General features: G+C 36.2%; 2 protein-coding genes across 2 annotated transcripts; one reads left to right on the forward strand and one right to left on the reverse strand.

The window, feature by feature from the left end:
• On the forward strand, window positions 1,095-7,532 carry LOC18766729 (protease Do-like 2, chloroplastic). The gene is made up of 21 exons (XM_007200244.2): window positions 1,095-1,366; window positions 1,447-1,602; window positions 1,770-1,820; window positions 2,051-2,124; window positions 2,215-2,278; window positions 2,651-2,695; window positions 2,820-2,927; window positions 3,463-3,540; window positions 3,702-3,768; window positions 3,917-3,975; window positions 4,104-4,203; window positions 4,470-4,549; window positions 4,823-4,879; window positions 5,316-5,419; window positions 5,868-5,955; window positions 6,079-6,164; window positions 6,261-6,285; window positions 6,419-6,490; window positions 6,727-6,777; window positions 6,857-6,917; window positions 6,999-7,532. Exons 1-21 carry the CDS (start codon window positions 1,151-1,153, stop codon window positions 7,241-7,243), a joined length of 1,887 nt encoding a protein of 628 aa, XP_007200306.1. The 5' UTR covers window positions 1,095-1,150; the 3' UTR covers window positions 7,244-7,532.
• On the reverse strand, window positions 7,513-9,145 carry LOC18768325 (probable indole-3-pyruvate monooxygenase YUCCA10). Its single transcript, XM_007199873.2, has 3 exons — window positions 8,378-9,145; window positions 7,878-8,237; window positions 7,513-7,791 (listed from the first exon to the last, which is right to left on the reverse strand). Exons 1-3 carry the CDS (start codon window positions 9,005-9,007, stop codon window positions 7,627-7,629), a joined length of 1,155 nt encoding a protein of 384 aa, XP_007199935.1. The 5' UTR covers window positions 9,008-9,145; the 3' UTR covers window positions 7,513-7,626.

The following is a 13,886-nucleotide window of genomic DNA, read 5'->3' on the forward strand; positions in this document are numbered from 1 at the left end:
AAAAACCGAACCGGGCCGAACCGAACGGGTGAAACTAAAAAAATATATAATTTCAATATATATATTTATATTTAATGCTATATTTTTAATTTCACTAAAAAAAACATAATATTTATCCAAGTTTAATGTCAAAATATCTCTATTTTCTCACTTTAATATTTATTTTTTATATGAAATTGAATTATTTGTTAATTTTCAAGTAAAAAAATAATATTTCAGTTGAGAATTGTATTAAAAAGTAATTTAAAAAAATAATTTTTATAATCCGGTTCAAAACCGAACCGAACCGGAACCGGACCGAAACCGGTTCAAACCGAACCGGACAGTTTTTGAAATTTTTTTAATTAAAACCGAACCGAACCAAACCGGATGAATAGTATTGGATCGGTTCTAATTTGAGGCAAAAATCGGTCCAAACCGAACCGTGCCCACCCCTATGTACCACTAACAAAACTAAAAACATTGAACATTAAAATGGCAAGTATTTATCTTTTTATAATGTTGGGGACTTTATAGACTTTTGCAAACTTTACAGCAAATTTTATATAATGCCATACTAAGGAAGAAGTATTTACATAGTTTCAGGCTACACTTGTAATTCAATGTTGTATAAATAATGCTTCATCCCAAGGTCAGTGTTAAACTAAAGAAACGGAGGTAACGGAGACGGAGTAGCAGCAGATCAAAACTGTTTGAGGCCCGCGAAAATTACACGAACGGACAGGAGCAATTAAGACGGTGAGAACGACACTTCCTATAAAGCATGCGGGGCATTTATGGAAAAGTCAGCTCCATCACCGTCTGCCCCGACAACAGTAGCCACTTCAGAAGCCCACACGTGTGTTGAGCTGTTACGCTTCGTCATGTTTCCAAGGGGAAGGCAATGAACCTTTTCTTTTGGTTTTTTCATATGGGCTTTGTGGTACGGATTTTTAAAGCCCAAGTTATAAAATGAGCTTAAGCCGAAACCCAAAGATAGATGGGGCCTGAAATCTCCCATTCGAAGTAAACCCGTAGGCGCCAAAATTCAGAGACCCACGCCCGAAAAAGTCCAATTATTTCGGATAAGGAAACGCTGCGCGGTCCTATAAAAGAGAAACTTCGTCTTCTCAACCTTCTTCTTTTAGCAGTGAGCTGACCTTCAATTCAAATGGCCGTTGCGGTCGGCAACTGCTGCTTCTCTGCACTCACCTCCACCGTTAAATTCCGTTCTTCTGTTTCCATCCAACCCTGCTTCGCCACGTCGCTTTGGTCAAGCAATGGCCATGCTCTTAAACCTGTTAGTCAAAGCAAGAGAGAAAGAGCTTCCAGTTCAAGAAAAGGCTCCTCCTCGTCGTCGTCGTCATCTGCTAAATCCCAACCAGAGGTGAAACCCTAAGCACTACTGTTTGTGTAAATTTCTTGATAATTGATTAATTAATATTAATATTGGCTTGGGAAATGCAGAAAGAAGCTGTTCCCAATAAGTTGAGCGGAAATGGTGATAGATGGAGTGTTACTGGTAGAGGGAAGAAGGGACAGTCTCAACCAACAGCTTATAGATCATTTGGAACGCAAAGAAAAGAGAAGAAAGAGTTTGCAGTTGATCAAAAAGAGCAACAGGTTTGATAATTGTTGCACTGAATTCCTTTTCATAATTCGATTGCAGGATTAGTTTGTGTTATAAATTTACAGTCAAGTTTTTAAAAAAATGTTCACTGTTTGAAAATCTTTTTATTTAAATTTGAAAATTTGGTTTTATCTTCATGAGGTGATTGTACTTGATTCAGGTTGAACCGAGGAGCCTTCAGGATGCTGATTTTCTTAATGCTGTCGTTAAGGTATGAATACCTCTGTCAGTGCCAATGTTATTGTTCGGGCTGTGGGTTCTGTATTGTAATATAAGCTCCCAATTGAAATGTCTGTTGTCTTTTTTTAAACAATCTATTTGCCTTTCATTGTTATATTGTTGAACTGTGGGAGTATGGTGTTTGTCAATCCTGTCACTTAAATATCAAAATCTGCTGAATCCATTGCGCACTCAGTTTGTAGCTAACAGTTATATGTTTAGGTTTACTGCACCCATACCGCCCCTGACTACTCCCTTCCTTGGCAAAAACAAAGACAATATACAAGTACAGGCAGGCAAGTTTTGAACTCTTATCCTCGTACTCATTTCACTAGCCTGTGTGGGTGTGTGTTTTAAAGAACTTATAATCTGAATCTTTAATGCAGTGCTTTTATGATTGGTGACGGGAAACTCTTGACAAATGCCCACTGTGTTGAGCATTATACTCAGGTACTTTGTTGTCCTTATTAGTCAATAGTCAGTAGAAAGGTACAAAAGTGTCATTTACTTATCTAGTCAGTGAATAGGCTTAGCCTTCTAAGCGCATTTGTCATAAGTATATCAACTTTGGTTTTAGAAGACATACACACTTGTTTTATATGTTGCCTTTTATGTGTTTTTCCTTGAGGGTTCATAAGCACAATCACATCTCTATCTATAATATGTATGGAAAACATGACCGATGAAGAAAGTCTGTATTGAGGAAAGTGAAGGATACAATTACTTTTTATGTATTTATACAAAATGATGTTTTAGGCAAGAGGTCCAGTCCGATTATTTATTTTTATTGTCATTGTATTTTTATTTTCTCTACAAATGCAGGTTAAAGTGAAGAGAAGAGGGGATGATACCAAATATGTGGCTAAGGTATTTCACCCTCAGAAAATTAACATAGTGATGCTCAATATCTTGGAGATAAAGACGATGTTGCAACTTATTATCAGTAGTGGGGATTATGATATAGCTTTACTATTAGTGACTTGATATGCAGGTTTTGGCCAGAGGTGTTGATTGTGATATAGCTTTACTTTCAGTAGAAAGTGAGGAATTCTGGAAAGGGGCAGAACCACTCCAATTGGGAAGCTTGCCACATCTTCAGGTTTAAAGTACTCCTATCTAGTTAGTTTAGAAACTAACATGAACAAACGAACTTCCTGAGGCTTGGGTTTAGATGTTTCAGTTGGTTGCAAGAATTTATTTTCTGGTATACAAAAGAGAATATTAGCCAAAAAAACCGCATATATATATATATATTTATATTGAGATAGTTTCATTTGGAATACTAATTGTGGAGCATAGGGAGTGTGACTGCAAACATCGTGTCAAAAGAAACTAATTTCAAATTTCAAATTTTAGAGGGCATGTGCACCCGCTTTATCCAAACCTATTATTAAATATATTAGTATTACGATATAAACTGACTGCCCACGTGATCTAAATCTGAGATTTTAAATATGACATGATATAATAAAACTCATCCCTTACCTTACCCCTCAAAACAATGTAGCTTTACTATTTCTGAAACTGCAGAAGTTGAGGTTGTTATACCCAAGTTTGGAATTTTCTACACTTCTGCTATAACATCACAATGGTTCATCCCCTTTAAGTGTATCTGTGGTTTTTATATTGGACAGGAAGCAGTGACTGTTGTAGGATATCCCCTTGGAGGAGATACCATTTCAGTAACAAAGGGGGTTGTATCGCGTATAGAGGTTTGGCTTTCCTTACCTGAGTGGACTTGTATGATTTATTACTTGCTGATGGATATGGCTCTGATAATCGGTTGATGTCCTTAAAAGATAAATATGCCATCCAAATTAAGTTGTGTTACATAAATATAGGGCATCGAGTTTCTCACTATTAATATCCTCAGGTTACGTCATATGCTCATGGGTCATCTGATTTGTTGGGCATTCAGATTGATGCAGCAATAAATCCTGGTCAGTCTATGATTCAAATTTACAATTATAACACTCTGTTCTTTGGGAAGTCACTTAGCTGCCTCAAGATTACAATCCTTCTTCTTTATGTGGCATATTTCATTTGCATATTTATCATAGCCACTGCTTATACTATGCTAGATTGTAGGTAATAGTGGTGGACCTGCATTCAATGATCAAGGGGAGTGCATTGGTGTGGCATTTCAGGTAAATTTGTTGGCTTGCTGTCAAAGTTTGTTTATCCATGTTTACTTGGTCTTAGATTTCTTGGCTGTATAGGCAATTCTGTGGCATGAAAACTTTTTCCTTATTATTTTAAGAGACACTTCTTTTAGGTCTACAGATCTGAAGAGGCCGAGAATATTGGATATGTCATTCCTACTACAGTTGTGTCTCATTTTTTGGATGACTATGAGAGGAACGGGAGGTATACAGGTGAGAATCTCTTCCCAACTTTCATCTTTGTGAAGGGAACTTAGTTGTATATGCATATTTATCTTGCACTATCCACACACCTCTTGTCTGGGAGTTAGAAGGTATAGACCATGGCAATGTGCCAAGTTTTATGTAACTAAAGCAATTGATTGTGGATACCATTTCAACTTGTCTGTGTAGTACCCGCTGCTTTCTTCAGCGGCAAAGTAGTATTAGTGCTATATTTTTTTTCAGTTAATTTCACCTCAATGCTTTTTGACTTCCAGGTTTCCCTTGCCTGGGTGTTTTGTTGCAAAAGTTGGAGAATCCAGCATTACGGGCGTGTTTAAAAGTAGAGTCTATTGAGGTAGTCTCTCTGTCTGGTTAAGTGTTTCCTGGATCAGCTGGTGTATCCGTGTAAGAAAAAACATTGCAAAGCTTTCATCTGGTTAAAATTGTTTCTTGCATAAGAAATGTAAGTGTAGCAGATATGAAGTGGCAGTGGAGCGTGCAGGAATTTACTTATGTAGAAACTAATATAATATCAGGCCACGTTTTTGTGTTATTATAATGTTAGCTTTGTATCTGTTAATCAGTTAATTTTGCTTAGGCTTTTACTCATCACATCTGGCTTGCACAGGGTGTACTGGTACGAAGAGTTGAACCCACTTCTGATGCACATAATGTATTAAAGGAGGTATGCTGGCTGTTTGAATCTTGAGTGATTGCTGTACTTGAGTTGTATATATACTTGTTAAACAGTCATCAAAGGAAACCTTTAAGTCAAATTTTTGGTGCTTCTCAAGCTATCAGCTTATGAGATGATCAGATGTTAGCAGTATTACATGTTTAAATATCTTCAAGATATAATGAAAGAATAGTGAAAATGTGAAGTGGCAAACTATTAGAACTGGAAATAAAGTAATTGTATGGAAAAGGTTGCTAAGTTAGTTTTGGAGAGTGAAAAGGTAATCATGAATGGGGCATTTAGAGTCAACTTAGAATATATTATGGTCCATAATCAATTTTGTAGAATCTGTCCTCATGTTTCCCTTTATCTTGGGATTTAAAGCGTATTGAAATTTTGATTTTTTTAATTGTTAATAACTTTGATAGTACTTGTGCTTTTCCAGGGGGACGTGATTGTAAGCTTTGATGATGTTCATGTAGGGTGTGAAGGAACAGTACCTTTCCGATCAAATGAGCGCATTGCATTCCGCTACCTCATTAGCCAAAAGTATATCCTTGGTTCTAAGACAAAGAAATTAAGTTAAAAGCTGCATTTTCTTTTTAAGTACTTCTTATTTGTTCCGGTAAGAATACTTGATCCATTGGTTAGCCCCTGCAATTATTCTTTGGCATTGCAATGCCTTCAGTGGGGCCTGGCTGAACTTGCTCTTGTGGAAAAATGAAAGATTAGACTAAAAATGCCTTAAGGCGCACCCAAGTGTGCAAGTTTTAAGGAGTCACTACTCTGACCACTAATGCCGATTTTTAGGAGTCACTAGCTTCTATTTCTTAATTTACATTCCTTTTTCTATTAAAATTTTGACTTTTTTGCCTTTTCTTGTCTCTTCATTCATAGTCATGGTAGTCATATGAATTCCTTCCTGTAGAATTTTCATCCATGTTCTAATTTGTTCATTTGTAGGTGCAATTTATAGGCTAACAATGCTCCTATACAGATTTGCAGGTGACGTTTCTGATCTTGGTATTATTAGAGCTGGAGAATTCAAAAAAGTTAAAGCAGTTTTGAACCCACGAGTGCATTTGGTAAGTTGTAAATTTTTGGTTCTTTTTACAACGCCATAAAGCTTTTGTTTTCAATCTTATTATTATTGTTTTCTTATAAACATCCTGATGCTGATTGTTTTGAGTTCTTTATGGCCCAATAAGGTCCCCTTTCATATCGATGGAGGTCAGCCTTCCTACTTAATCATTGCTGGTTTGGTGTTTACCCCACTCTCAGAACCACTGATAGAGTATGTCACGCTCATTTCTGGCACTGAATAAATTATTTTAGTAATAAACTTCTTGTGATAACTGCATACTAACCATTTCTTATGTTCTTTTGGCAGTGAGGAGTGTGAAGACTCTATAGGAGTAAGTAGTGACCATGGTGGAAATTCTTAAGCACAAAAGCCCAGTTTAACTAGTTTTTTCTTTTTCGTTTGCTGACCAGAATGCACACTTATGGTTTGGAAACTGATTGGTTTTTGGTTTCTCTTCTGGTCAGTTGAAACTCTTGGCAAAGGCACGCTACTCTTTGGCTAGGTTCAAAGGGGAACAGATTGTGATCCTATCACAGGTTAGTTCCATACATATTCCTTTAGCAATGTACATCAAATGTTGAGATTGTGTTGTGGTTATTAAAGCCAATATTTAACGTGTAGCTTCTTTCATATTTGTCCTCTCTTGCCCTCCCCGTAATATGTTATGCATGTTAAGTTGTACAAAAGGAGAATCATCCCTTTCATCACTCTTTGTTTCTGAAAATTTTAAACTGTTGCCCTTTTTTCTTATTTTTGGATTCATCTTCTATAGGTCTTAGCAAATGAAGTGAACATAGGGTATGAGGATATGAGCAATCAGCAGGCAAGTTATATGTTTCTGTTTACATTTTTGGCATGTCTCTGCCAACCATATGGCTGCACTAACAAAAAATTGATTTCAGGTTTTGAAGTTAAATGGAACCCAAATCAGGAACATTCATCATTTGGCGTACCTTGTAGATTGTAAGTAGTAGCACCCCTTAAATATTTCCTGTTCAATTTGTGCCATTCTGATTCTCATGGTTGTGCTGTGCTCTTAATCAGCATGCAAGGACAAGTACTTAGTCTTTGAATTTGAAGACAATTACATAACAGTTTTGGAAAGGGAAGCAGCTACAGCTGCTTCTTCCTGCATTCTCAAAGATTATGGGATTCCGTCTGAAAGGTCTTCCGATCTGTTGGAACCCTATGTGGATTCACTTGGGGACAACCAAGCAGTCAATCAGGACATCGGCGACAGTCCGGTTTCAAATTTGGAAATTGGCTTTGATGGAATTATTTGGGCATAAATTATAATTTGCTTATATCCCGGAGGAATACGAAGTCATCAGTAGAAAGATGATGGTTATTGCAGGCCAACAATTATTTAAAGATTGGCTCCCCTCTCACGCCATGACAAGGTGTTCCTCTTTTATTATTTACTCTCGAGTTTTTTCAGTTTGGTTTTATTAGTTAGTGTAACAATTTTCCTCGTCTGTTAGAATCTAATAATTTGTATCCATAAGTTTGCTTCAGTCAGCTGGCAATCAATTCTTGTAATTTATTTACTGTAACAAAATAGTAAAAAGCCATTTGTTATTGATTATTTGTATACTATCACAACCAAAAACGATAAATAAATAAAAAAACATAGGGAGTTAAACTTGACCGTTGACCTTCTTCAGTTTGGTTACTATAGAAATGACTTGATATCATTTGCTATGTTTTGAGCATCCTCACTAGACCCATATATTCCTCTTCTTGATAATCCCACACAATATAAACCGTTCTTTCCCTTCCAATGGTTGGGGAAACTTTGTCTTGGAAGTCCATCATCTTTTAAAAGATAATCATCCCCCTGTAACAAAAAAAAATTAAAAATTTCACATCAAAAACACTGTTTTTCTTTTAATTCATTGGATTAATTTGTTATTTAATCATCACCTTGAGCCACAAGTTCGTTGATCTCTTGAACCCGGTGCAGAAAACAATTGCATCAAATTGGTACGACTTGCCGTTTTTCAATTCAACATCGCTGCCTCTTATGCTGCTGATTTCTGCTGGCAAGACCTGAATCTCACTGGACTTGATCTTCTTAAAGGTTCCAACATCAATGGCTGGATACTTGCCGTACTTGACCTTCATATAAAAGGGACCCTCTGTTGGCCTCTCTATCCCATACTTGGTTAAGTCTCCAAAGACCAGCTTGCTAAGCAAAACCATCAAAGAGTCCACCATGTTTAGCGAAAAATGTTTCAACAAAACCAGGGCCAAGTAAACCATCCCCCTTGACAAAACATGGACCTGCATTCATATCACATAACTATCATATTAAACATGAAAGAAATTTGTTATACGGGTTATAGTCTAAATTAAACTAATCTGAACTAACCCACGTCTACAAACATCAAAGAAATTTAAGTTATAAATTAATGAAGTCGTACCGGGCTTCGAACGATGATGGAAGTCTTTGCACCATGGTTTGCTAGGTCTAGAGCGATTTCCATGCCGGAATTCCCAGACCCAACAACCAAAACGTTCTTGTTTCTGAACCCCTTCCCAGATTTGAACTGAGTTGAGTGAAGAACATCCCCAGCAAAAGTGTTCAAACCTTGAACCTCTGGTGTATATGGGTTGGTTGCTTCCCCTGTAGCCACCACCAAAAACCTCCCAAAATACTCCTCCATCTCACCAGAGCCACCAGTATTACTATCAGTCACCGCCTTCACAACCCATCTCTCAGAAGCTTCATCATAGTTTGCAGACTCAACATTTCTGTGGTACAGGATGGGACTAATCTTGAAACGGGACACATAGTCGTCCAAGTATTGGATAAACTGATTCTTGGGCACGTAGGTGGGACAAGAAGGTGGAAATGGCATGTGGGGAAGCTCACAGAACTGCTTCTGAAGGTGGAGGTGGAGACGGTCATATGAATACTTTTTCCACATGGAAGCAAAACAGTCCTCTCTTTCCAAGACTATGTATGGGATTGCAAGCCGGCTTAGACATCCGGCCATGGCGAGGCCGGACGGGCCAGCCCCGACTATAATCACTGCCTTCTCCTGCTCCATTTCAATGGCCTCTCTCTCTCTAGCTCTCTTCTGTTGTTGCAAAGAATAACCAATAAGATTTAGTCAAGTAGGAGGGTTCCATACTCCATTTTGAAAAATCACCAATAAGTGACCAAGTCTATGATTTAGCCAGTCAATATGTTTTTTTTTTTATAATGTTTTTTTGGTGCTTAATTATAATGCGAAAACGTATGAATTAAGAAACCAAGAGAATGAGCTGTTTCTTGTAGAAAATGCCATGTGGTTGATACAATAAAAAGTAGGGGGACAGCTGACTTTTCCGTTAAACAAACAAAGAAAAAAAAGGGTTATCTATACGATTGAATTGTATCTCCATTTACACTTAGAAATTGTATAGAAAAATGTTGGTAATTGTAAGATGCGTGGTGTAGCACGAGACAACAGAGTGAAGTAATATGTACGTAACAAATGTTGGCTTTCCATCAACCGTCATCATTATTCGTACCTCTTTATTATTTCAATTGCTTGCTTCCTTCTTTCCAAACAAGTCTGAAGCATAAGTCAGTTTCAATGACTCGGCTGGTGGGCTCAACCTCACCCCCTGTGATTCATTGGTATTCTACAAATCTTCATGTCTATTCACAGGGTTCTGTTCCCCCCTCTTTTCTTCCCCCTTTTCTTTTTTTCTTCGGAAAACACTTAATTAGTTACAACGGGAATAGAACTGTGTTGCTATCTTAAATCAATAAGAAAATATTATTACGTGTATCATAGTGTTATTATCCATATTTCATGAAAATCTTTCTCCTTTTCTTTAGTGGTAAAAAAAGTGTACCCCGAGATAGCAAAATAGAAAGGCAAAGAATTTTACTGCATTGTTTTTGAGTATCTTCAAAGTCTAGATTAATACGAGACACGAATTAATGATGAGAAGCGACAAGTGAAGAAAAGGGCAGGGCAGGGAAGTTTTTGTCCTCCATTTTGGTTTACGGCATGCATGGCATGCTGCTGTGTCTGCAAGATTGTCGTTCCAGGTGGATATTCCAAGTAAAAAAGCAAACTAAACATGAAAAAATATAGGGAGCTTTACTAATATACCCAAAATAGGAATTGAAATTATAAAACAACCCCACATGAAATGCACTTTAGAAACACACCCAAAATTCATTTACTATATAATAAATGAGTGTTGATGTTCTTATAAATTACATGACTGCCATTAATTAAATTAAAATAAGCCCAACAGAAAAAACTCAAAAAAAACCCAAAACAAGCCCAGCAAGCCTGAAATACATTGTTGATACCATATCATAGAAGTACATTGATAATACCATGTCATAGAAGTATATGTTAATACCCTCTCATACAAAAAACTCAAAAAACCCAAAAAAAGGCCCAGCAAGACATCCGATATCCTTTGTAGAAACCACCTCCAATTGTTCATTGTTTCACCAGAAACAATCACAAAGGCAAAAGGAAATACCTTTACAAGAAGAAAGAAAAAATATTGTTAATACTATGTCATAACACTATCTTCTTATGCATATCATAAACTTCAAGTGCATAACTATATATAGAGCAAAATATAAAGCATGCTTTGTTACTGAAAATCTGTTAATACTATGCCATAAAAGTACACTTATAATATTATATTATAGAAATGCACTGTTAATTCTATGTCACAGAAATCATCTCAGTTGCAGGGTATGAACAGTTGTTAACAGCTGTTCATATCACTTACTGGAAGTTAAAAACTACGTCATTTCATTTGCATAATAGGTACGATAAAGAACCCCTAACCAAACATCAAAACCAAGTTAACACTAAATAGTGTTTTACACATTAAAATCACAAAGAACCTAGATCACTGAGAATCTAAATCCAAGAACAGTAATTATCATTTTTCTTGTCTTTTATTCAATTTTCTCAGTAACCAAATATTAGATAGCATACACAGATAGAGCTAAACAAGTCAACAACAATGAGAAAAACAAGCATAATGAATTCTAAATCTCTAATTCCAAATATTATATCATTCTAAAATAGAAAATACAATATAGCAATGACTCATATTGACTAATTAAATATTTTACGCCATCATTCCAAAATTCTGACTACCACCAACTCTAGCATCATCGGCGCTCCAAAGAATGAAGAATCAAATTGAATCACCATATCACCATTGCCAAAATCTCAATTCAATCATACACTAAGCAAACACTGTTAATACTATGTAATAGAAATCAACTAAATTGTAGGGTATGAACAGTATAACAATTTGTTCATATCACTTACTAAAAGTTTACAAATGTTCATACCATTTACTAGAAGTTAACAAATATTCATACCACTTATAGATAAACAAATTGTATACTACAAATCAACTTACCAGCTTTGGTAATTCCAATACCACTATCAATAATATTCAAGGTATTGTTGTTTTTGTCAGGGATAAAGAGCTCTGGCTGACCATCGAGCTTGCTCTTGTCAATTATAATCTCAAATCTAATCTTGTCAAGAGCCTACAAACACAGCATGACATAATGAGCCAAAGGAAATTCAATTCAAACAAAAAACATTATCGAAAAAACTTATTCTCTTCAGTCCAAAGACCCCTTTTCAAATGCAGCTTTTCACAACAAGCAGACCTCACCATCTTATCTGTGTTAATCCAATATTGCACTTAAAATCCTAAAAACAAAGAAAGCAGAAAACAAAAAGGAAATGATAAACAAAACCAGGCTCCGATTATAAAGAGAGATGAAACTGATTCAATTTCAATTAACTCTGCTTATGCAGATGCTTACTGAAAGAGAGATGTGAGATGAGAAGAGGAAAGGTACTGGTTTAAAGTATGACAAGTGTGGAGGCAAGAAAAGCATGAGGCTGACGAAATGGCATCTTCACATTAACGGCTTGACATGAAAATATGAAATAAAAATCAGTCTTCCATCCTCATATGCTTGGCTCCTGGAGACCCTTTGAGTCTTGGTTCAAATTGGGTGAATTATTTGGTTCAACTTAGATTAAATCTAAGTAAAAAGCATAAATAATTGATAGTTTAGATTATTCTGCCTTTGTGGAAAAGCAAATGACCAGTGCTTTAGTTTGTGATTAATCACAAGTTTGATGAGACCACCTATTTTAAACAAAAGGGTCAACTAATTAAGATATTAACTTGAAACATGCATATGAGGCACACACAAAGCTGTAATCACCATGTTTGCGTGATATGCATGTGGCAGTAGAAATCTATCCTACCAAGTGCTTTATAACTTTTCTGTGTCAAATGCACTTGTCAGGCACTGAAATATTGGATCCTTTATGATGTAAATATAAGAAGAAGAAAAACAATCAGAAACTCGAGTAATAGTTTTCTGTTTTCAGTAAGTCCTACATCGGAAAAGAATAAAACGAGGCTTTTCCACATCAATTTAGCAAGAGACAAGAACACTAAAGACTTTTTATAAAGAAATTTGAAAAGCATGCAAATAAACCTTCTAAGGAAATACCTGATAATTAATTATTTTAAATTCTGAGAATATTTGAAAATTAGAATAGAAAACACTCAATTTTAGGGTGAGCCAAACACGGAATCTGAAGGCCATGATTTTCTATGAAAGGCTTACCTTAGTGATAGAAAACCATTATTCTTTCTTTCAATCAGTCCTACCGGAACCGAGCCTGTGAACTTGTTTTTCTCCAAGTTTCTGCAAAGATCGAATCTATCACGGTGCTTTCTAACAAATTAAGCATTTACAGTACTTTAGACATATAACCAAATAACTTACAGGATAGTCAAATTCTGGAATTTAGACAAAATTTTTGGAATTGATCCTGTTAAGTTTTTTGATAGATCCCTGAAATCATAAGCAGCTCAATTCATTTACATTAAACGGAATTGTCTACCTTCTCATTACATTAGCAAACGTAGTAAGACCACTTACAAAGACTGTATCATTGTGAGATTGGATATAGAAGCAGCTATCTCCCCTCTTAAGCCACTCGAGGACAAGTGCTCAAAAGAGGAACCAAAAGCTATGACAGAATCAACAATCAGAGCAAAGGAAGAAAAAAGAAATTCTAGGCAGCAATGTAGTTGAAGGTTTGTACCTTGCACACGTCTCCAGATCTACGATATGCAACATCTGGCTTTGGAAGAATCGTCGTCGTCGGCGTCAGTGAATAGGAGATCCGGGTTGAAAATCGGGAACACCAAACGGACTTGGTAATTTTGGAATATGTCGTCGCTGAAAATCGCGATCTATCGGGGTTAGTGCAGGCGAAAGAGAAATCGTCTTCATCTTCATTCTTCTCGCACTCACTACCGTCGTCGGCGTTCTGAACACCTTCGTTCTCTTCCATTTCCGGCTTCTCCTTCTCTTTATCTAAAGTTGCAGTTTTAGGGTTACCGAATTCGAATAACTACTATAACCAGCGACTTCGAGCTTGGAGTTGAAATATACAAAGAGCTGCTCGCATTCAAAATTTGTTCTTCATATCCCTATCATAGCTGGCGAGTTTTGGGCCTATTTCAAAAAATTCAAACGAAAAGGTCAAAGCCGTAATCTAACATAGAAATTAAATCCAAAAATCGACAGCTGTCGATTTTTGGGTTTATTTTGGGTGTGTTTCTATGTTTTAAATAGTGTAGGGTATATTTATAGTTTCATGTTTAGGAATGGGTGTTTCACTAATTTTGTAAAAAATGTATGCAACAATTTACAATTACGTTAGATAAATTGATTGTTGTCATGGCATTGGTATGGTTGTCGGAGAGGAGAATGATGAAGTTGTGGGAGACTTTTATTTCACTAAAAAAGTAAGAAAATTATAGTTAATTACCAAATTACATATACATGATAAGCAAGCATTAAATTAAATTAAGTGGTCAAATTGTATAACGTGGTCTTGTTGG

This window comes from Prunus persica, chromosome G8 (genome assembly GCF_000346465.2).
Source record: "Prunus persica cultivar Lovell chromosome G8, Prunus_persica_NCBIv2, whole genome shotgun sequence".
Lineage (NCBI taxonomy): Eukaryota > Viridiplantae > Streptophyta > Magnoliopsida > Rosales > Rosaceae > Prunus > Prunus persica.

What these genes read in the sequence shown, in the direction of transcription:
- LOC18766729 (XM_007200244.2), top strand. Translation starts at nt 1,151, where the DNA reads ATGGCCGTTGCGGTCGGCAACTGCTGCTTCTCTGCACTCACCTCCACC. An exon ending in GAAGCTTGCCACATCTTCAG is followed by an intron (nt 2,928 to 3,462) that starts GTTTAAAGTACT and finishes TATATTGGACAG; the next exon opens with GAAGCAGTGACTGTTGTAGG. An exon ending in TGATGCAGCAATAAATCCTG is followed by an intron (nt 3,769 to 3,916) that starts GTCAGTCTATGA and finishes GCTAGATTGTAG; the next exon opens with GTAATAGTGGTGGACCTGCA.
- LOC18768325 (XM_007199873.2), bottom strand. Translation starts at nt 9,007, where the DNA reads ATGGAGCAGGAGAAGGCAGTGATTATAGTCGGGGCTGGCCCGTCCGGC. An exon ending in CCATCATCGTTCGAAGCCCG is followed by an intron (nt 8,238 to 8,377) that starts GTACGACTTCAT and finishes ATATGAATGCAG; the next exon opens with GTCCATGTTTTGTCAAGGGG. An exon ending in CAACGAACTTGTGGCTCAAG is followed by an intron (nt 7,792 to 7,877) that starts GTGATGATTAAA and finishes TTTTTGTTACAG; the next exon opens with GGGGATGATTATCTTTTAAA.